Source organism: Crocodylus porosus, unplaced genomic scaffold, assembly GCF_001723895.1.
Source record: "Crocodylus porosus isolate Cpor-Errol unplaced genomic scaffold, CroPor_comp1, whole genome shotgun sequence".
Taxonomy (NCBI): domain Eukaryota; kingdom Metazoa; phylum Chordata; order Crocodylia; family Crocodylidae; genus Crocodylus; species Crocodylus porosus.
The window spans coordinates 1566672-1588713 of NW_017728945.1; the positions used below are offsets into that span (position 1 = coordinate 1566672).

Sequence of the window (22042 nt, forward strand, 5' to 3'; positions counted from 1 at the left end):
GTCCAGTGAGTCGGGGGGGGGGGATAGAGTGTATTGGGGGGTCAGTTTTAATAGTTATTTGGCAGAAAAGCTGGGTTTCACCCAACTGAAATGATTTCCCTGGCACAGGGCACAGGGATCTTCTGGGCCATCACCTCCAGGTAGCTAGCAGGCTATACAGCCCCATCCACAGTGATCAAATCCACCCTGCTCCGGGCCAGGTCTGTCTGCTCTCAGTGCCCGTAGGGGTGTCTGTGGGTCAGACACCCCTATCCCCATTTCCAACTTAAATATACTCCCAGCCACTTCCCTGCCCCATGTCGTTCAGGTGCCAACACTTTTTAGTGTTTAAATTTCTGCTGAAACCCCCACCCCCCCGAAATTTTCAGTGGAAAATCTGGACAGAAGTGAATCCTTGCTTGTTCACACCAGTTCCTTCTGCATGGGAAAACAAATGGACAAACTCCCTATTTCCATTTTCTGCTTCTTGAGCAGGGGCCGACTCTCACCGAGCATATATACAGCGCCCACCACCCTAGAGCCGGGCTCTCTGCTGGGGCCTCTGTGCCCTGCTGGGGCACCAATAAGCAGAGCTGTTCCCTTTAGCGAGGACAATGGCATTCACTGCAGTCAGACGGAAACTGTGAACACCTTCCCATTAGCAGCCGAGCTAATTTTAACATTAAGAACTGAATGTTACATCTCAGTCCCTTTTCTGTGTCCCTTTAAGAAAGCGGCTTTAAACTTCCATGCATTGCAGCAGGGGTCTGTGAGGCTCACTGAATCAATGGCCATTTGAAATTCAGAGCCCTGCCAGTGTTCCCTTGTTATAATTTCATTGCAGGTTCCCTGTGAGGTGATAAACTAAGACATCCGAAGGCGAGCGCTTTTCTTGCAGGAATGCCAGGAGATTTCAGCCTGTAAGGGAATGCAGCGCGGAGGGCACGGGCAGACCGTCATTTGTCTCCGCTAATGAATGTGCCTGGTCCTGGAGCGGAGGAATGAGACCATGTGAGCTTCTCCCTTCCCCCAGCCATGTTCTCCACCCAGGCTTGTCAGAGCTAGAGCACTGAGCAAGTGACTCTCCCTTGGCCCAGGAGGCCAGCGCAGTCTGGAGGTCTGTGGCAGTGTCATTGCTGAGTGCTGTCTGGAGAGACAGGCTCCTAGTTTGTGCCTGGGGTTAAGGTGCAAACCAGGAAGCCTAGGTGAATTGGCGTACGGTGGAGTGCTGGGATGATGGGATCCATTTCACCTCTGTGGGCTTCGGTTCCCTGGATGTACTTGGGGGATGCTCAGTCTTCCCTTCGGCCGTTCTTTGTCCAGACTGGAACCCCCTTGGGAGTAAGTCAGGTGGCCGGGGCAAGGTATATGGGCGGTCTTGGGCTTGACATGGTCCTGGTCTTAGCTGGGTCTACTGAAATGCCAGCAGTGACCAAAGAGCCCATTGCCCTGCCCACAGCTGCCACATTTAGCCCCGTAGCTGCTCTCTAAGTAGGAGATTAGGACCCAAAGTGAAAATGAATGTCAAGTCCCATTAGAGCCCCCTGGAGGTAGAAAAGTTGGGAGGAGGGGAGCTGGAATTTGTCCAGGGAACCAGAATTAATACCCATGTGTTTATGAAACAATTCAGTGTGATCTTTAATCAAGTGGGACATGGGCTTTGCGTCATCTCTCTTTGCGGTGTTCACGTCCCCCAGTGCCGAGCTGACTAAAAGGGGTGGCGCAGACACCCCCAAGTGCACCCTGACCCCACAGCACCCGGGTTTTCCGGAGAGGTCTCACATCTCCACCCTCAGTCTGTGGCCTCCTGCGTCAGCTGTGAGAGCCGGTGGGTTGTGGCATGATGGGGACGTGGCAGCTGTCTCAGCTGTGCACACTGGGGTTCCCAGTGGCCACTCTTTGAACCATGTCAAACTCCTCAGAGCTGATTTAGGAGAGCTGACAGCCCGTCACCCCCTCCTGTTCCCCGTAAGTTCCCAGCCTAGCTCAGCATGCCAGGCTAGGGGGGGTCACCATCTCACACTTCTCAGCTCTACCATCCTGGGATTGAGCACATCAGGCCAGGGACAAGTTTCACAGCCCAGCCCTGTGCCAAGGTAAAAAGCTTCCTTCTGCTTCAAGACACCTGGTGGCCCCATGGACCATGAGGCCAGGAGGGGCCAATGTGAATGTGTAGTCTGACCCCTGCTTAGCACCAGCCCAAGGATGCAGCTGAATTAATGCCTGTTGGATCTCCAGCAGATCTTTTAAGGAAACATCCCATCTTGACTGCCAGATGCCAGTGCAGCAGATCCCCCAGCGCCCTGGATAAGCTGGTCCAGGCTTCATAGCCCACACTGATAAGTCCTAGCCCCCCACCTGCTCTTCAACGGTGGGTGGAAGACAGTGTGCTAAGCAGCCATGGTTTCATCATGATGACAAATTCTGGATGCTCTGGGCTCGCCACCTGGTCCTTGCTACTCTTTGCCCGCATTGCTGCCCAGGCTGGCAGGTAGTGCCCAGGACTTGGGGCCAGACTTGGTGATTCCCCTCCACTCAGTTTGACATTGAAGAAGGTGCTGCCCCTCTCTGCCCCAGTTCCCCTCTCTGTAAAATGGGATTGCTTCTTCCTTCTCCTGCAGAGGAGCTGGGAAGCTGAAATCAGGACAGACGGGTGCCCGTCAGGGTGTCATCCACCAGGCTGAAGGTGGGGCATGGTATGTATTAGTGATGGGCAAGGAGCTATAAACAGGGCCTGGTATCCTGTCTCCTTTGGATGTGGGGGAAGGATGGGGCACCAGGAGTCGGTGGTTGCCTCTGGTACCTGGACCAGCTACAGGGGGCATGGCACTTGCCCCAGCCTGGTCACAAGGCCAGTGCCGTTCTGTCCCCATGCAGAGGGGATGTTCTAGGACAGGGCACCGAACATAAGCCCCACACACTGGATCCAGCCTGTGGATCATCATCTGCCCTGCAGGGCTCAAACAGGGGCCAAAATTGCAGGGATGGGCAAGAGGGTGCAGGACTTGCTGTGGAAATCCCAGGTACAGAGCCCCAGAGGGGCAGGTGTTAGCAGCAGGGGTAAATGGTTGCTTCCCAGGGCCAGAAGGGGAAGCAATCAGGCCTAGCAGGAAAGTGGTCTGGGGCAAGTCCCTCGCTGCCACCAGACATGTTGTTGAAAGGATTAGCTTGGCCTCCTCCTCCTTGTGTCTCTGCCAACTAGATGCTGAGAGGTGCAGAGGCTTAAACAGGATCTGGCTCCTAATTTGCAAGAGTTTCTGGCTGGGACATCGTTGTACCTCTCCAGAAAGTTTTGGGCTGAGCCAGGAAACACAGCAGCTGCCTAGGTGCTACCACAAGACCCCTTTGGTCTGCCTCAGAGCTGGAGCTCAATGAAACATGGCCCTCTCCCCTCTGCCCATCGCTGCCAGGCACCAAATCCAATGTGATACCCTCATGGGAAGCTTCTAATACCTCATGATATTGGGAAGAGAGACAGGACATCGCTTGATTTCCCCCACCTCTCCCCAGGGCAGCCCACATCCCAACTGGAGACTTGGCAAAGCTGCCCATGAAGAGCCCCCTCCTTCATCCCCAATCTGCCCACACCAGGCTCCCCTGCCTGGCAGGGGTGGAGGCAGTGAGAACTGGCACTGCTGGCACAGTGCCCATGAGACATGCCCGGTGCGTCAGTGGCCTCGACCCGCGGGCGCAGACACCTGAGTCACTGCGTGGGGAGGCGCTTTGGTAGGTGGGGGTCGCAGCAGGGAAGTGAATAATAGAGCTTGGAGATGCCACGCTGTCAATCCGGCAATTAGCAAATTTACATTCCCTTATTCTCCTTCCCAGCACTCAGCCGCTGCAGTGCCGGAGCTAATGCTCCGAGCCAGGCTGCCTTCCAGTAGGCTGCTGCATGCATTACGGTAACACTCAGACCCGGACAGAGACGTGGGACCTCTGTGCCGGGTGCTGGCAGACACGCAAGGAGAGGGAGCCCTGCCCAAAGAGCTCAAAAGCCCAGACAAAGGGCAAGGGGGGAATCAGCAGCACAGGGAAGGGCAGGGACTTACCTAAGGTCTCCCAGAAGGTCAGTGGTACAACGTGGCCCCTGCCCACGCTTTCCCAGCTGACACCGCTGCCCAGGGCCATGCACACAGTCACAAGCTAGGATCAAAAGCCAGCATGTCTCCAACCAGAGCTCATGGGGCAGCACCATTCACTGGGATAAGTAATTCTTCCAAGCCATGGAAAGAGAAGGGACCCTGTGCCCTGAAGCCTCCTTGTTTGCAGGCCCCCACATGAGGGGGCAACACATCCATTCTTCAGGCCCTGTTCAGCCACGGGGCTTCTCCACTCTGTTGTCCCTCACAAGGCAGGTACCTGCCCCCTATACCAGGACAGCAAACCAAATAGGGATGCCCAGTTGGACACAAAAGCAGGGGTCCTTCCTTACTGCTAGATGCCAGGAAGGCGGAGAGGCGATCATCTGTCATGACACAGGGTCCCTCGATGGCACAGGCTAGAAGTGGGTCCTCCAGCCCCCTGTCTGTAGCCAAGCCAGCATCGCTCCACACGTGTTCTTAGCAGAGTGCGGGATGCTGCCCGTGCAAGCGCAGTAATCCCAGAGCAAGGCCCTGGAGAAGCTCCAGTCCCATCGCCGGATGAGGACATTGGTTTGATAACGGACACGGCCATATGGAGCCCTCAGCTCTGCCAAGGCCCGGCCTGTCCATCACGGCCACTTGAAAGCGTTTAAACAGCCAGAGCCAGCAGCGCCACTCCCAGCTGCATAATTAGCACCCCCCGACCGATCTCACATTGTGTTGCTGTGTTTTAGCCCGGATTTTTTCGGCACCTCAGGCTGGGGCATGGGGGAAGGGCAGTGTGTATAGGGGGTGGGACAGGGGGTGGTGTATGGAGGGGTTCCCCCTGTGGACGCTGCTCAGCATTTCCCCAGGACCCCTCATATCAGTGGAGCTGACAGGTGGAAGGCTACCCGTGCTGCAGGACTGGATAGTGCACAGGGGAGCTTGGGGGCAGGACAGAGGGCATCAGCACAGTTACCTGGGTTTGGGGGAGCCCAGGCTGGGATAGCAGGGGTCTCTGAGTCTGCAGGGACCAGTGACCAGCTCCCCCTATGCTCAGCACTGGGTGCTGGAGGGAGTTCCCCCCATGCATGGGCATTGTGTTACCCTGGCACGTTGCTGTTTGAAATCTCAGGTTCAGGGTCTGTGCAGCCTCCTGCTTCCTGAACATCCCACCCAGAAACAATGCAGCATGCCACGAGCCCTGGGCACTTCCTATCTGGCCCTGTAAGGGGCTCAGCCCCTGAGCCCCATAGATCGCACCGCGGGCTGACAGACAGGCTCTGTGTCCTGTCTCTTGCCCTTCCTGCCCACACAATACCAAGCGAATGCCCCATGCGGACCCTCAGTCCCAGCAGACTTCTGCCCAGGACCCAGCCCTGCCCCTTCCCGAGGCAGCGGGGCGGCCCTGGGGCTCAGGACACACTGGTCACCTGGGTACTTTGCCACCCTCATCGCCCTTGAGCTATTTATTTGTGTTATGGGGGGGGTCTCAGAGACCCTGAGGTGGGGTCCTGTCCTGACACCCCTGGGTGTGGAAGGAAGGAAGGTCACTACTGAATGGTACCAGCAGGGCAGTGACTTGGCCGAGGGCCCCAGGAGGCCTGTGGCACAGCCAGGAAGGGAAGGCAGGTGTCCTGGGTCCCAGCACCCTGGGCTGCCCCCTGGACCCTCCAGCTGTACCTCCCCAACCTCAAGTCCTCTTGCCCCCCGCACTATATTTCTCCTTCTCTTCCTCCCTCCATTTGCCCTCGTCTTCCAGTCTCACTCCACTGCTGTTTTCCCTGCCTCTGCCCTCTCCTTTCTGCTTCCCAGGCCACTCCCCAGCACTGCAGCAACAGCAGGGCCCGAGCCCCCGCCTTGGCATCGAGATCCAAACTCCTTGCAAGGGCTGCGCGTGGCGCTGGCGGGGGGGGCTCTGCCCAGCCCCAGCATGGGCCTTGGGGTGGGGGGAGGGAAAGACATGCAATTTGCTCTCTGGCATTTTAAATAGTCCCGTATCCATGACAACATCCGTAGTGGGGTCCAGGCAGTGGCCCTGGAGCCAGGAGCCGAACAGACGGCTGCGATATGCTGATCCTGCTTTATTAGCTGGAAATCCAGCTAGTTCCCAGCCAGCCCTGGATGAACCCTATGGGCATGGCTCCCTGAGCCGTCCTGCTGGTCTGTGGGCGGCCGGCGCCCTCTCTTGGCAAGCGGAGACCACGACGGTCTTTCTCATCGTTGTCTGAGCTCTGAGCAACACCTTGCTGAGCGATTACAGATCATTAGCGGTCCCTGGTTGGGTCAGGCTTGCAGCCCTCCATGCTCAGCTCTGCCCAGCTCTGCCCAGCATCCCTGCCCTGGCAAGCTCCCAGAGATCCGGCAGTCCTGCTCCATGCCTCATCTCTGAGCCGCTGCAGGTGACAAAAGGCCCCTGGGACCAAGGGCGCTGCCCACTCCCCGTGGCCTTGGGCAGGCCGCCCAGGCCACCCAAGCCTCTGTAGACTGTCTGCCTTGAGAGCTTGGTGCTGGGCAGACTGGGATGTACCCTGGGCGCTGCTGGTGGCACCTGCCCAGCTTCCAGAGCTGGCCCGCCATGGCCACTCGTGCTGGCCGTGACTGGACCTGCTGCACCACCACATGGGCTTCCAGGGGCTTTTGGTGCAAAGATCCAGTAGGGTCCACAGGTTTCTTGTGCCCTCTCTGGTGTCTGCAGGCTCCTTTCCAGGCAGTTCATCCCCTGCCGCCAAGAAGGCCTCACAGGGCATTGATGGCTCTTGCACACTCAACTGGTGGCCCTGTCCCCCAAGCCATTCATAGATTTCATTGGTTTCATAGACGTTAGGACTGGAAGGGACCTTGGAGGATCATCGGCTCCAGCCCCCAACCCCAGAGGCAGGAAGTCAGCAGGGATCATAGGATCCCAGAAAGATAAACATCCAAATGTCTCTTGAAGGTGTTCAATGTAGGTGTTTGAACCACTTCTGACGGCAGGCTGTTCCAGACCTCGGGGGCTCGGACAGTAAAGAAATTCTTCCTTATGTCCAGCCTGAAACGGTCTTGCAGGAGTTTGTGACCGTTCAACCTCATCATCCCTTGGGACGCTTTGGTGAACAGACGTTCCCCCTTATCTTGGTGAGCACCCCGATGTGCTTATAGGTGGCCACCAGATCACCCCTGAGCCTGAGCTTTTCCATGCTGAAGAGTCCCATTGCTCTCAGCATCTTTTCATAAGGCCTGTTTCCCTGACCTCTGATCATGTGCGTGGCTCGTCTCTGCAGCCTCTCAAGCTTCTCCACACCTTTTTTGAATTGTGGAGCCCAAAACTGGACGCAGTACTCTAGCTGCTGCCTCACCAAGGCTGAGTACAAGGGGAGGATGACATCCTGGGATTTGCTTGAGAAGCATCTATGGATGCAAGCCAGCATTTTGCTCATTTTACTAGCCGCAGCATCACAGTGAAGGCTCATGTTCATCTTGTGGTCAAACATGACCCCCAAGTCCCTTTCATTCGTAGTGCTAAGCAGTGTAGCACTGCTGAGCCTATAGACATGCTGAAGGTTTTCCTTCCAAGGTGGAGAACCCTGCATTTTTCTGTGTTAAACACCATCAGGTTCTCGTCCGCCCATTTCATGAGCCTGTCCAGGTCAGCCTGCATCACTCGCCTGTCCTCAGGTGTGGATGCTTTACCCCAAAGTTTGATGTTGTCAGTGAACTTGGTCAGTCTGCTCCTGACACCAATGTCCACATCACTGATGAAGATGTTGAATAGTGTAGGCCAAGGACAGAGCCCTGGGGGACCCCAATGGTCACAGCACACCACGACGATTGACTTCTGTCAACCACTGCCCTCTGGGTCTGACCACGGAGCCAATTCCCCAGCCAGCGGATCGTGGTGAGGTCAAGGCTGCAGTTGGACAGTTTTGCCAAGAGGTGATCATGGGATACCAGATTGAAGGCTTTTTTAAAGTCAAGATATATGACATCAATCTCTTCCTCCTTGTCCAGGTGATAGGTCGCCTGGTCATAAAAGGTAATGAGATTGGTCAAGCAAGACCTACCCGCAACAAACCCATGCTGACTATCCCTTAGGATGTTGCCATCGGCCAGTCCATTAAGGATGGCCTCTTCAATAATCTTTTCTAAGACCTTCCCAGGGATAGAGGTCAAGCTGATGGGCCTGTAGTTTGCTGGATCCACTTTCCTCCCTTTCTTGAAGATAGGCACCACATTGGCCTTCTTCCAGTCTTCGGGCACTTCACCAGAGCGCCAGGAGCTCTTGAAGATCAGTGCCACTGGCTGGGCTATGATGCAAGCCAGCTCCTTGAGTACCCTGGGGTGTAAACTGTAAACTTCAGCCAAGCAGTCCCCACAGGGCATTGCTGGCTCTTGCACTCTCGACTGGTGGCCCTGCCCCACAAGCGGTTGCCAGCCCCTGTCACCACCGCAGGCCTCCTGCTCAGCAGTGGCTGCAGCCAAGCACTGCACTGTTCGGGGCACTAATGCTCTCCAGGGGCACAGTGGCATGGGACCTCTGTGGCTCAGGGCAGGTGCTGAGCACGCCAGCTCCTAGTGGGACAGAGCCAGATGGCATGGTGATGGAGCAAAGGGACAGGTCACTAGGGCAGCATGTGCCCTGCTGAGCTGAATAGCTGCATTGGGCATCACTAGCCTGGCCCCTCAGCCTCACCTTGTCCCCTGTCCTGTGAGAAGCTGTAACGGGCAGCGAGTCTTAAGGCCAAGGCTAGGCTCTGGGACCCCTCCATGTAGTCACCCCATCACAGGGCTCCTATTAGCTGGCTGTCAGGCCGGATGGAGGCCCAGGCCTCACCCCCTAGCGCCTGGCTGGTTAGAGCACCCCTCTGCAAGGGCAGCAGCTCCTCCTCCCAGGATCCAGCTCCCACAGCCCTCTCTTCCCAAGCTAACTCTCTCCCGCCAGGTCTTCCTCAGGCACCTGGCTGCTTGTTCTGCTCCCCGAAGCTCAGCTGCTCCCTCAAACTCTGCACTGCCTGCACCCACCTGGCCCCTCTCTGCAGGCAGTGCTCCCGTGCTTGCTGCCCTGCTTGACACCCGCTGGTGCTGCGTCCCTCGGGCGGCTTGGCCTATGGGGGCAGCCTCCTCCCACCCCGCTCCATTCTCAGCTGCAAGGCAGGGAAGGGGCAGCAGTGCCAGAAGTTCAAAAAAAGGCTGGGCTGGGGGAAAAAAAAGAGTTTTGAAAACAATATCCCAAATTGCTCTCTGTCCAGTTAACGGGGCGAGGGAGGATGAGCAAGGAGCCCAGGGCAGGAGCACGAGGCTGCGTGTGTGCGTTCGACGTGTGAGCCAAGGCACTGCTGCACGGGCCTTTTTGGAACAGGCCCCTCAGGAAAATCTCCTGGCATTTCCTCCCTCCATGAATTTCTGGCTTTGGGTCAAACATGGAAATAAAAACCAAAGCAAACCAGAAAAAAACCAGACCCTAGCATAAACTACCCCTGGGCCTGGGGTCCTTTCTTTCCCTTTTCCTGCTCTTCCTTTTTCTCCTTCTTTCTCAAACACAATCCCTGTGCAGTTCTCTCTTTTTTGCCTCCTGCTTTCTGAGCCTGTGGGATGTGCTGGGTCACGTCTTGGAGTCTTTCTTTCCAGAAGGTGTCGGGAGCTTTTTGCAGTAGTGGGCTACTTCCGACCCGTCGGCCAGCACTGCTGCTTCTCCACCCCCCAGCGGCTGCAGGTGCCCCCCCACTGCCAAATTGCTACAGACATCCAGGCTTCCTGGGCCAGATCCAGTCACTTGGTAGACTGGATCCCACCTGTTGGGCTATAGGTTGTCAACTCCTGCCTTACTAAGCCAGCATCCTCCCATAACCCCTTGATGCCTGGAGCTCAGGCTTTTATGGAAAAGCCACTAAATACCATGAGACTCGTGATAAAGTCCTGGGAGCTGCTACCAGCTCTAGCTCCTCGAATTGTAGTGTAAGGAAGGCAGGGTGACCAGGACTGCCACCCCATCACTGCCTTGTGGAGGGGAGGCAGAAAAAATACTGCCACCACAGCTGCCCGATGCCAGCAAAAGGGTGACACTGCCCCCATGAGGCTTTCGGCTGCATCGGTCACCTCTGCTCTTCATCAAAGGGTTGTTTCCTGGCCTTTAGGGCAGCGTTAGGCAAGAGGCCGACCACAAGCCTTCTTTGCCACCAGCTCTCTGTGCCACACTCGGCCCAGCAAAGCTCAAGCAGCACTGCTTCTCCTGCAGGGTGGATCTGCTGTGTGTGCAGGGCTGGCGGTGTCACTGCGGAGCTGGCGGGGGAGGCCAGAAGAGCAGGGCTGCCATTGAATGGTATGTGCAATTAGTGAGGGCTGGAAAATAACAGTGCAGCAGGCGCAGCTTCCCACCCAGAGTGAGAGCAGGGCAGGGAGGGGCAGAACCAAGCGGGGACGAGACCAGAGGGTGAGGAGAAGGGGAGGGCAGCAGAAAGGAGGGGAGGAGAAGGGACGAGACAGAGGACAGGGGAAAAGGGGGAAGAGAGAGAGAGAAAGAGGAGGAAAACCCATTGAAAGGGACAAATTAGAACAGAGTATTTCCGCCCGTGCAGAGGGGACTTGTCCTTTGTGACCGGCGGTGCTTCCCAAGAGGTGGCCCAGCTCCTTGGGGCTCATGGTAGTGTGTTGTGGGCTGCAGCAGGCCACAGCACCCAGGGCAGCATTCAAGGAGAGGGCGTCCTGAGGGAAAAACTTGGTGGAAATTGTCTTGACCTCTCCCTGGGCCAACTCAGGATTGAACTGACTGCACAAAACACTGCGGAGGGCTCCCAGATCTCTAAGTCCCCCTGTGTAGGGGTATGATACCCACCCGCTGCTCCATGCCATGTGCACGGTATACGCTACCGCTTGCTAACGTGTGTATTGGAAATGCTACTCTATACCATCACATGTGCGCTGTGAATGCCTTCCTGTGACACGTGTGCTGTATACATACCACATCCCTCCAGCTCACGCCACTGGGAAAACTCGTTCTGCAACATGCATGTCTCAGGTGGAAGAGTGTGTGTAAGACGGAGAGAGAGAAAGCGACAAGAAGAAAGTTGGTGTAGAGCTTGCCCTGAGCTATGAATTTTAGACCCGAGCTTTCCTCAGATTTTTCAGGCAGTGGATCTCGGGTGCCTTTTCAGGATCTCCACAGCCAGGCTTGCCCCGAACATCATCAAAAACGAAGGCATGTGGACTAAATCGTCTCTTCTTCTCATTAGCCTCCTGAAGCATGTAACATCTGTGTTCTCTTTGGAAAGTACAACCCATTGACTGAAGGGAGAAAAACAACCCATATTTTAACCACATGTACATGAGATAATCATCTTATGACCACAAGATACAAAGTCAAATTATAATTACTGGGAAGATGGATATTAAAAGCTAACATGCCTGGATAATTTACAGAACCAGTTGCCTGCTTCAGAACAGCGGTACCTGAAGGAGACCCCAATGTACAGGAAAAGCCTTTTTTTTTTGAAGTGATCATTTGATTTGGAAAATGTTGTCTCCTCAAACACCCTCCTCCAGATGTCCCAACACGGGAGAAGCGGACACTGAGATCACTGACGGTATAACCAATTTAACATGACGTTTAGACCTAAAGTCCTACACCAATACTGCAATACGTTTGAATTAAGTTTGTGAGCGGGACTCAACATTTTAAGGCGAGAACATCAGAGGGATGTTGATTTTACCAAAAACAAACTTTATACATCCAAGGAAATTGAGAGAGGGTCCAACCACATTCAGATGCGGAAGCCAAATCACCAAAATAACCGTAACTCTGCCTTGCAATGACGTCACGCTATAACCACACGGTTATGACTAGGGAAGGTTACATGACAGTGAGAGCAGTGCAGTTATCTTTTGGCTTAATGGAAATGGCCGTACTGATAGCTGGTTCCAGTTATAATACTTTTATTCCCTTCTATTGACCTAAGCAGGGGATGGTAATGTGTGGTCTGTAGGACAGATGAAGCTCATGGAGCTACTGGATCCAGTTCATGGAGCTGGGGGTGGCCTTGGAAGTGTGGCAGCAAAAACTGAACTTCGTCTTGGAATAAAATGGTGTATCCTGGGTCAAAAATGTGTTTGTAGCTTCAGACTCATATCTCTGGACCAGAGCGAACCGACAGGAGGGCTCAGGAGAGGTAGTCAGCTGTGTTAGTCTGAAGATAGGCAGAAGGCAGGGCAGGACGAGGATGTAGTCCCTTAACAGATGTTCGGTGCATATAAACCACTTTCAAAATGGCCAACACTGGTTGAAGATAAGCCTGGTTAGATGTAGTATAAGACTTAACTGATTTAGGTTAAACCCAGGTCTTGGGGATGGTCAGGAAAAATGATCAGAATGAACTTTTAAAGTGTACTAAACTGCATTAAACCCTTGTGTGGATGCTCTTATTCAAAAACATATTACTTTGGAAGTGAACTAAACTAAATCAAGTGAAGGGCACTTTCATTCTGAATAAAAATGTTTACAAGGATTAAATGCAGGAACAGAGCTTCCTAATCAAGTTTATGGATGACATAACTCTGAGAGGGCTTGCAGGCATTTTGGTGGGTAGGATTAGAATTGAAAAGGATCTTGATAAATTAGAGAACATCAAAACAAATTCAACAAAGACAAATGTAAGTTGTTGCCCCTAGACAGGAAAAGCCAAATGCACAAGTACAGAGAGGGGGATAGCCAGCCTGGCAGCAGCACAACAGAAAAGGATCCACGGGTTATGTCTGATCACAAGCTGGACCTGTCAGCGGTATGATGCTATTGCAAAAAAAAAATGTAATGGGGTGGTTGCATTAACAGAAGTATTTTATGCAAGACACGGCAGGTGATGGCAATGTTACTCAGAGCTGGCTAGGCCTCCACTGGAGTATTGGGTGCAGTAATGAGCTCTGTCTTAAGAAGGATGCAGAGAAAGTGGAGATGAATCAGGGAGAATGACAACGGCAGTAAAGGGGTTAAAATGCAGGCTGAAGGAGGAAAGGCAGGGAGGGCTTGTATGCTTATTTGAAGAAAAGTAGATTTGGGGTGGAGGCATGACCGTTCTCCCTTTTCCTCATGGCTGTTTTCAGGTATTTGAAAGGCTACCACAAGGAAAAGGGAGAACGGTTCTTCCTGCCACAGCAGCCAGGGCAGGAAACAGTGGGCTTGCACTGCAGCAGAGCAGATTCAGATGAAAGCTCAGAAATAACCTTCCCAACTTGAAGAGCACCAAGACAGTGGAACCGGTGGCCACCAGGGGAAGTCGTGGGACCTCCCCCACTGGAGGTTTTCAAGAAGAGGTTGGAAGGGCATTTGCCTGGGGTGATTTAGGAGCAGCAGACTCTGAACCTTTGCAGAGGAGTGGACTAAATGACCCTGGATGCCCCTCCCAACCCAGGACTCTGTTCTGCTATTTGATTTGAAATCCCCCCTTTCCCTAATTCCAATTAATTTGCCTCGTCATCCTTATGTAGACAAAGCCCTGGGTCATTCATCTAGTCTCCATTGTGTTAGTGCAAAGATTTCATAGACGTTAGGGCTGGAAGGGACTTTGGAAGATCATCGAGTCCAGCCCCCCGCCCCAGGGGCAGGAAGTTAACTGGGGTCAAAGGATCCCAGCAAGATAAGCATCCAAACGTTTCCTGCAAGAGTCCAGAGTAGGTGGTTGCACCACCTCTGGTGGCAGTCTATTCCGGGCCTTGGGGGCTCAGATCATAAAGAAGTTTTTCCTTATGTCCAGCCTAAAACAGTCTTGCAGGAGTTTGTGACTGTTAGACCTTGTCATCCCTTGGGGCGCTTTGGTGAACAGGTGCTCTCCCAGATCTTGATGCACACCCCTTATATACTTATAGGCTGCCACTGTGTCACCCCTGAGCCTGCACTTTTCCAGGCTGAAGAGTCCCATGGCTCTTACCTGTCCATAAAGCCCGTTCTCCTGACCTCTGATCATGCACGGGGCTCTTCTCTGGACTCTCTCAAGCCTCTCCACATCCTTCTTGAATTGTGGAGCCCAGAACTGGACGCACTACTCTAGCTGTGGCCTCACCAAGGCCGAGTCCAGTGGGAGGATGACATCCTGAGATTTGCTTGAGAAGCATGCCCCTCGCCAAAGGGCGTGCAGAAAAATCCCATAGCTCCCAGGCTTTGCCAACCCATCCTGGGGTAGAAACCCCTTCGGGAGCCCAAGTGACCATGAGCAGAAGAGCAAGATCCTCCTATAAGGAACTTCTTGGCTCCTAACTACAGGCAGGAGCATTCAGACCCATAGGACTTAGCTGTGGCCCAGGTCCCAAGCCTTGGACCACGCTGGGGAACTCCTAGGCTACAAGCAGTAAAGTGAGGGGACCCATGACACAGCAGCACTCATCCTGGCTGTCTGGGGATGTCCTCTGCAATCCCACTGCACCCTGGACCAACAGAGGGAACTAATCTGAGTCCCACGTAGTCTGCAGTCACACTTCTGCTAGCAGCCCTAGGGAACGCCAGGGAAGGCAGGGCTGAGCAGGGGTAATGGCTACAGCAACCTGAGGGAGGCAGGAATTACACACTCAGGTCCTGAGCCTGCCAACGAGTCGCCCTGTGACCCAGAGCAGGCACTGCCTCTTTCGGTGCCCTTCCTTTTCCATAAAACAAGATGCCACTTGTTAAAGCTCTCAAGGGCCAGGCATTGCTAATAAAGCCCTGGCTACCACTGGCAACAGGAGCAGTCTTGCCCCCAGAGTGCAGGACCGACTGTTCTGCAAACACGGGGCCCAGGCACCAAACGAAGGTCTGCAACAGGAGTCAGCGGGGCTGAGTATGAAGCCAGATTTCAGCCGCCCAAGCGCTTTCCAAATCCGGGGGATTCCGACCCTCGATTTGGCCTGCAGCTATGAGGGGCTGAGGCAGGAGGGCTGGCTGCGAGGGAGCTCCCATCCCGGTTTCTCGCAGCAGGAAGCACTGTGGGGGGGAGCAGGAATCCCGGAGGGGGGAGCTCCCAGGTAGTCCAGTCCGTCCCCCCAGGCCAGATGTCTGCGGGGGAGGATTTCACGGTCTGTCCTTTCCTTCCCCTGCAGGAGCGGTGGTGGGGAGCAGCGTAGGAGGCCTTTGCAGAGGTTCGCAGAGCCGCGTGCACAAAGCTGCTCCGAAGAAGCAGCTGCGCTCGTACAGGCCCCTTGGACCTTCTGGATCCCGTTTAGCCACAAGGGGCTGGGGCTGGGGCCAGGCTTTTGTGCAGCAGAGTGGAAGGAAGAAAGCTCTTCCCTTTGGCAGCTGCTTGGGCTCTGACAGCTTGGCCTCCTGTCTGTGGGTCCAGTAAAGCCAAGAGTGGCGGATTGGGCTGGAGAAGGAACAGAGAAGTCCCTCCATGCTGCAGGGCCTCTGTGGTTGGGTAGGCAGTGCTGGGCGGATGCAATGGCCGAGGTTTCTTTAGAAGAAAAAACAGCGAGGAGTTAGCGTGAATATGGGCAGCCCAGGCCCAGCGTTAATTTGTGTTTCATTTCCTCGTCTGGCTTTCTGTGTGTGGCAGGAATAAACAATATAAGTCGCCCCGCTCAGCTCCTCCAACGACTCCAGTTGTTGCAATAACAGTGTTTAGCTGAGAATGGCAACCAGCAACCCTGCATTTGCGCAGCTCAGGGCTTCTTTCTTGTTTTCGCGTCTTGTGAGCTTGTGGCCAGAGCCGGTGTGAGTGCCTTTGTGCCTGCTTTGTGTTTCGCCTGGCTCCTGCATTTCTGCGCGAGATGGTGCGTTGGCAGGTCTGTGCTGAGCTGTGTGCCTCTGCCTTGCCGAGCACCTGGGATGCGCGCATCCCGAGTTTTTATTTGTGTGCGTTTTGTGCGTGCTTGCACATCCCCTTGCAGTTTGAGCATGGGTGTTTGTATGTTAGCGTTGATTTGGGATATATTTCTGTAGAGACAGGAGACTATTCCATATGCGAGTGCTGTTTCTCTGGTTTTGCATGCATATTTTATGCATGTGTGTGTGTGTACGTGCGTGCGGTGTATGTCTAACTATGCTCAGGCTGTTTGCATGCACGCGGGTATTTTGTGCATTTTTGTGTGCATATACATCTGCACGTTTCACACATGCCTTTACGTGTGTGTGTACATGCACACTTGCGTGTTCCAAACGGACGTGACACCCACAGCGCGGAAGGGTGAAAAAAAGAGTTTAAAAAAAAACAATAAATAGAAAAGAAGCCACAAACCCTTGAAACCACAAACCACTACAACGGAGCCCATGCATCCTTCCATGGACCCATTCATATCTTCCCTCGGTCCTTCATAAATCGGCTTCTATTCCTTGTTCATTCAGAAATGAGGGAGGCGGGGGGCGTGAACCGCAGTGAAGCAAACCCAGTCATGGAGAGCCCGTTGCAGTGGATTCCACCCCCCCACCCCGCACACCCCCTCAGACACACAAACACCGTACCATAATGTTAGGACAGCCTCTTCGGATGAAGTGACCACCCACAAACCCAGACCGGACTAGAGTGAACTGGAGTAGCACAACCAGCCAATCTGCCTGCACTTCTTTCCTTTTGACTTTTTGGGGGAGATGGGGCTGGCACTGGGGGGAGGCCGAGATCCAGTGCAGTCCTAGGATTATTTCAGCGCCATGGTGCATTAGTTTATACGGCTTAAGGCCCGCGTCCCCTCCCCGCTGTGTTGCTATTTCAACACTTCCGCTCTGTTTTGGGGCTTTTTTCCTCCATTTCTGTTGGGGTGAGGGGTGCATTTTTTGTGCTCCAGGATGCTGACTGAAGCCGGCCGATCTATGGTGGCTGCGAGGCGCTGGAGCGCTGGGTGCCCTTCGGAGTAGCCTGCGTCTGGTCCTGTCTCCAGCGAAGCAGCATGGAGGTCACTGGCACACCCATGGCTGGAAAAGCTGCAGAGAGCTCCGTGAAATGGCAACTGTGCTACGACATGACAGCCAAGACCTGGTGGATGGTGAGTTGGACTTGAGAGTCTCTGGGGTTGAGTTCTTTGGGAAGGAAAGGGCTTCTGGTAACTGGGGTGTACATTTCCAGTGGTGTGTACATCAATGGAGATCTGCTCCGTCTCAGAGCAAGGAGGCCAGCCAGGGTCTCATCCAAAAGTCCCCCGGTATATCTTTAGGTCTATACCCATCACTGGAGCAAGATGGGCTTGTTCAGGACCTAGCCAGCTTGCCAGTGTCTCCGCCTTGTGATTGTGTGTTCCCTGAATCCATCATCCTTTAATGAGCTTTTGCTTGTGAGTTTGTATATTCACTTTCTGTGTGAGCATGTGTTCAAATCCAGCCGGGATTCGGAGGATCCTAAGGCTGTTGGGTGCCCCAATTCTGTTGCATCGAAATGGAAGTTTGGTGTCTAACTTCGGTAGCCTTCCGTGCGTCTGGGTGCCTGTAAAAGGCGTCTGTGTAGGGAGGGACTCTGTGTGTGTATGTGTTGGGATTTTGTGACGGCGTTTGCATTGCTGGTGCAGCTGACAAATAAGAGATAAGACATTATCCATTCCTGGAATAACCTCTGGGCTCCTTCCCGGCACAGTGTTGACCACCCTGAATCCTTGACCACATGGGCAGGTGTAGTTAGTTCCTCAAAAGGACCAGGCATCGGTGAATGGAAATCTGCAGTTTTCTATAGTTCTGATCAAACGGGGAAAAACCTTCCCTCCCCCAAAAAAAGAAATCTTCGGCTGTTTCTGTACTAGCCGGGCCCTGCTAAGAACATTCAACTTCCATTGACTCTTTGGGCTTTGGATCAGGTCCTATATTTCCCCAAATCCTCCCTTTCTTTTCACCAACCCTTCTTTTTTCTCTTTTTTCTTCCTTCCTTCTTTCAGTCTTATCCTCTCCCGTTCAGTTTGGTGGCTGGTTGGTGGATTGATTTATTGTCATTGCGTTGGGTTTTTTTTTAAATCTAAGTATTTTACACAATTGCTGTTTGGCTGAACATTTCTTTTTGCCTTCCCAGGCATCAAAATCCTTTGCTGTTTGGCAACAAGCAATAACCCCCAATTTATACATGAGAGTTTCTTGGTTTTAATAGCTGTGTTTTATTCCAGTTAAGCTGTCGTGTTCGTCTCTCTGTGATTTCATGTAGAAGAGAATTCATGTTTTCTAACTTGCATAGGGAGCTGATTCCCCAAGCCTCTCCACTGTTGTGCAGGTTTTTGAGCCAGGATACACATGCCAACTTATTATGGAAAGTCCTTGCTTAGACCAGCTATCAAGAACAAAGGCCTCATCTACACCGTTTTTTGTTATCTGTGTAATTATTACAGTTGGGGGCATGATTTTTGACTGCAATCAGTACAACCCGGAGGGCGGTCGAGTATACTTGTCTCCAGGTGCCACACTCTGGTTAAGTTTATTACTTTTCTCCTAGAGGAATAGCTATACCAGTCTAATACCTTTTATATAGCTGTAACTGCAGACACACTAGTGCGGGATTATATCACAGAAACTGTATTGTAAAAAAAATAAATCCTGAGCCAATTATACTTCTAAAAAGTTAGGTGTCCTTAGTAAAAACCAACACTAATGTTCTTATTCTGGTTAACAACCGGTTATCTCTGTTTGACTGATGCCTATACATTTATCGATACAAGTAACACAAGCTTGTAATTGATATCAGTCTGAAACTCTAGTGATTTAATGAAATCGGTATAAAAATCACATGGAAAGGGCTTGCCTGTATAGCAAATGGGACAGAACTTGGTCAATGTGTGATAGTTTTCCTTTTGGTCATTTCAATTTAAGTATGTGCAGGTATCTTTTTGGTATAAAAGATTCCTGTTTCAGCATAATTGAGGTGGATTCATTTCCAGGGTAACTACGCTGATATGAAGTCAGCTCTGTTGCCAAAACATTAGTGTCCACCCAGAGACTTTAAGCAGAAATAACATGGGTGTGAATGTAACCAGTTCTATTCCATCCCCATCTGGACAAGCAGCTTAGTTAAGCAGCTGCAGCTTTGGCTTTGACATCATATTTTTTTACAAGAAGATAGTTATCTAGATTGAAAATGCTAGTGGAGACCACGTACAGGTTACTTTGATCTTAATGCAGCTAGTCAAGGTCAACGCTAGACCCTCCATCACCAGGGACTGACTGTTAAAAACTGGAGAGCTCTGTAATCTCACATGTAGAGAGCTGCCTCCGCATAAAAATTGTGCCTTATTTTACAGGGAAGACAAAATCCAAATCATACCAGTTTAATCAGGCGTTCATCCATGTGGTGAATGAATGAATGAACTGCATGCAAACTCTTTGCCTTTTCATTGCACATCTGTGTGGATGCTGGATGGGAGAGATGCCCCTTTTTGCAGCGGAGACACAGCTAAAGGGGCCAGATCTAGGTTTAGGAAGAGACTCCCCTGGGAGAGTCTGTCTTTATCAGTTCTGTCCTTATCAAAGACAGGCAATGGGGCTACGGGGCCCTTGGGTCAGATGCAAGCTGGTAAGGCCCACGCTCACTTGGCACTCATTTTGGCCGAGTGTAAAAGTGACACAAGGTGTAGATACCTGGGGGGGTCTCTGATCTCGCTGGATTTAGTAAGAAACTACAACACTAAAAACTTTGTAAAGGGCCTGCACTTGGTGCAGCTAATGCTGTCCTAGGAGCATGCACTGAAAATTGCTAGGAGTTTAACTAGGTGCCTGCTTTATTTTTTTTTCAAAGTCTTTATTAAGCCACGAGAGCACAACTCTCCTTGGATGTAAATCAGTTAAGTATCTGCTTTCATAGGAAAAAGGGAACAGCTGATTAATGCCTGGTCTGGAGGGGTCAAGCTATTTACCGTATTATCTGAACAGATCACACTGTAATGGACTGTACCCTCGCAACTCCCTCTCTCCATGAGACATGGTGGCATTATCGCCCTGGGGAACTGAAGCAAAGGTAGATGAAGTGATTCATCCATGGACTGATAAGAAGCTTGTGATTAAGTCAGGAGTTAAACCCAGGTCTTCATACACACCTCCACAGTCAAAAAGCCAGCCTTGGCTTTCAGCCCTTCTCAAGACTGCAGCCATTCTAGACGATTGAATCTCCCTCGGCATTTTTGCCCTCTAGAGTAGAAGTGGGTTGCAGTACAATCCAGGTTAACACTTCAGGGAACTTGGATACATCAGTTTTCCAACCTGGATACATCAGTGGTTTAAGATCCTCTCCCCAGAGCGGGGTGGAAGCAGGTAGGGCTGTGATTTATGCCAAGCTCTCAGAGTAGGTTGCTGCAAGGCACCTTAGGGTGGCAAAGCTTGTGAAGTCCCATATAAGTACCAGCTGTCAAACCTTGCAGGGACATTGTAGTTCATGTGACATTTCACCAGAGCTAGGAAGTTGGTCACTGGGCACCGTGGAGTACAGCTGATCTGAGACTATTCCCACCTAAGCAGAGCTCCAAGGAGTGTCGGAAATGGACTGCACACATCAGCAATCAAATATAAGTGTACATGTTACAGAGCTTGGTTTGTTGGTTCTCCAAGTAAAGACAGCAGCTCAGTTTTACATGGAAGTAAGGTAGGACTTCCTAACTGTGCTGGTGATCAGCCCTTAGAGCGAGCTATCAAGGAACACAATGGAGTCCCTATTTCTGCATGTGCTCAGACCAAAACAGAAGAGCTACTTTAGCCAAATACAAGTTCGTGGTCTCATAACAGGAGTGACTGGAAGAAAGGCTCTGGCCTGTGTTTTCCAGAAGGTCAGACAAGGTGTGCGAATGGCCCTTCTGATCCTAAACCCTATGAATGAAGCATGTCAGGTTCCTAAGCAAAATGACAGAGCCTCTGGTTGGCAATGGGTGAGGAGCCCCTATCTACGCACCTGTACACGCAGGCACACTTTACACTCAGACATTTGGTGGTGAGGCTGCTCAGGGTACAGCTCTGAGGCTGGTCTCAGGCCCTTGGTCCGGTGTGTTTTAACATGGGGATGAGCCTGCAGTGGCCTCAGCAGCAGTGCATCGCTAGGTTTGCCAGGTCATGCTGGGGGGTAGGGGCAGGACAGGGGCAGGGAGCACCTGGGCCCTTCCTGGCCAGGACATGCTGCCGCTGTGGTGTAGACAAGCCTCTGGTATCTCAGGACCAGATCCTCACTGGAGTTCTTGAAGCAGTGCTGACTGACTTACTCCCATTAAGAGCCTTAGCCCACAGCTATCAGTCCAGCTCCGACCTGAGCTGCTGCTGGCCAAACACTGTTGCCACATGGTGTTCAGTCATGGCCCCCTATGCAACTGGGATGCAGGTCTAAAACAGGTGGCAAATGCTCATGGTGTACACACCACCATTGCCACCATCTGGGACAGGTGCTGTGGGAAGCCCCCGGGTTACGGGTCTTCTCCATGCTTGCTCCACAGAGGCTGTGACATAGGCAAGACCCAGGTGCACAGCTTCCTCTGACTGTCTCGAGTGCATGTCCCAAGCTCGGGAGGATCCATGGCGCATTGGCGGACAGGGCAGGTATCGCTGTCTTGCATGAATGCTGGGACACTGAGGAACAAAGCTGACCCATGGTGACCAAATGCAGCAGTGAGGGAGGTGCTGCCTGCGAGGTGTGGAGCAGAGCATGTCTGCTGGTGGCCAACCTGTGCGTAGGCTGCAAAGAGAAGGATATGATGAGCTGTGTGGTGCAAGGGGCTGTATTTGGACCATACCCAGCGCTGTCAGGATCTGGTTCAGGACCTTGGCTCCCTGGCCCTACCACACTAATAACAATAATAATAATAATAATATTAATCCGGGCTGCATGGTATTGCGTGCACAGAGGACACCGATCCCCTAGATCATCTGCAGCTGGCCTCCTCCCACAGCTCTCCTGTGTTTTGCATTGCAGCTGTGAGCATCTGTTGAGATTTGCAGGGACTTTAGACCCTTCAGGATGAGGCTTGTTTTGCCCTCACTCGGTTTCCTTGGAACAATGGTTGCCCATTAGCTAATCCTCAATGCATGCCGACTCCCCAGGCAACACCCACGCCGGCCACGTCCATCCCGAAGGGGTCTGTGCTGCCTGCCGGGAACACTGCAGGGACTTCACAGCGAGAAAACTGGGCCCTTT

The 22042-nt window shown here is 52.7% G+C and overlaps 1 protein-coding gene across 3 annotated transcripts in view; it reads left to right on the forward strand.

Annotated features, from left to right (window-relative positions):
- Window positions 1-16597: 16597 nt before the first annotated feature.
- Window positions 16598-22042, forward strand: part of NFIC (nuclear factor I C) — a 184898-nt gene continuing 179453 nt past the window's right edge. The window contains exon 1 of one of the 3 annotated variants that reach the window (XM_019550591.1): window positions 16598-16952. In XM_019550591.1, coding sequence (XP_019406136.1) covers window positions 16857-16952 — 96 coding nt within the window. In that variant the 5' untranslated portion in view covers window positions 16598-16856. The remainder of the gene's footprint in view (window positions 16953-22042) is intronic. The other 2 variants (XM_019550589.1, XM_019550590.1) reach the window with 2 other exon arrangements.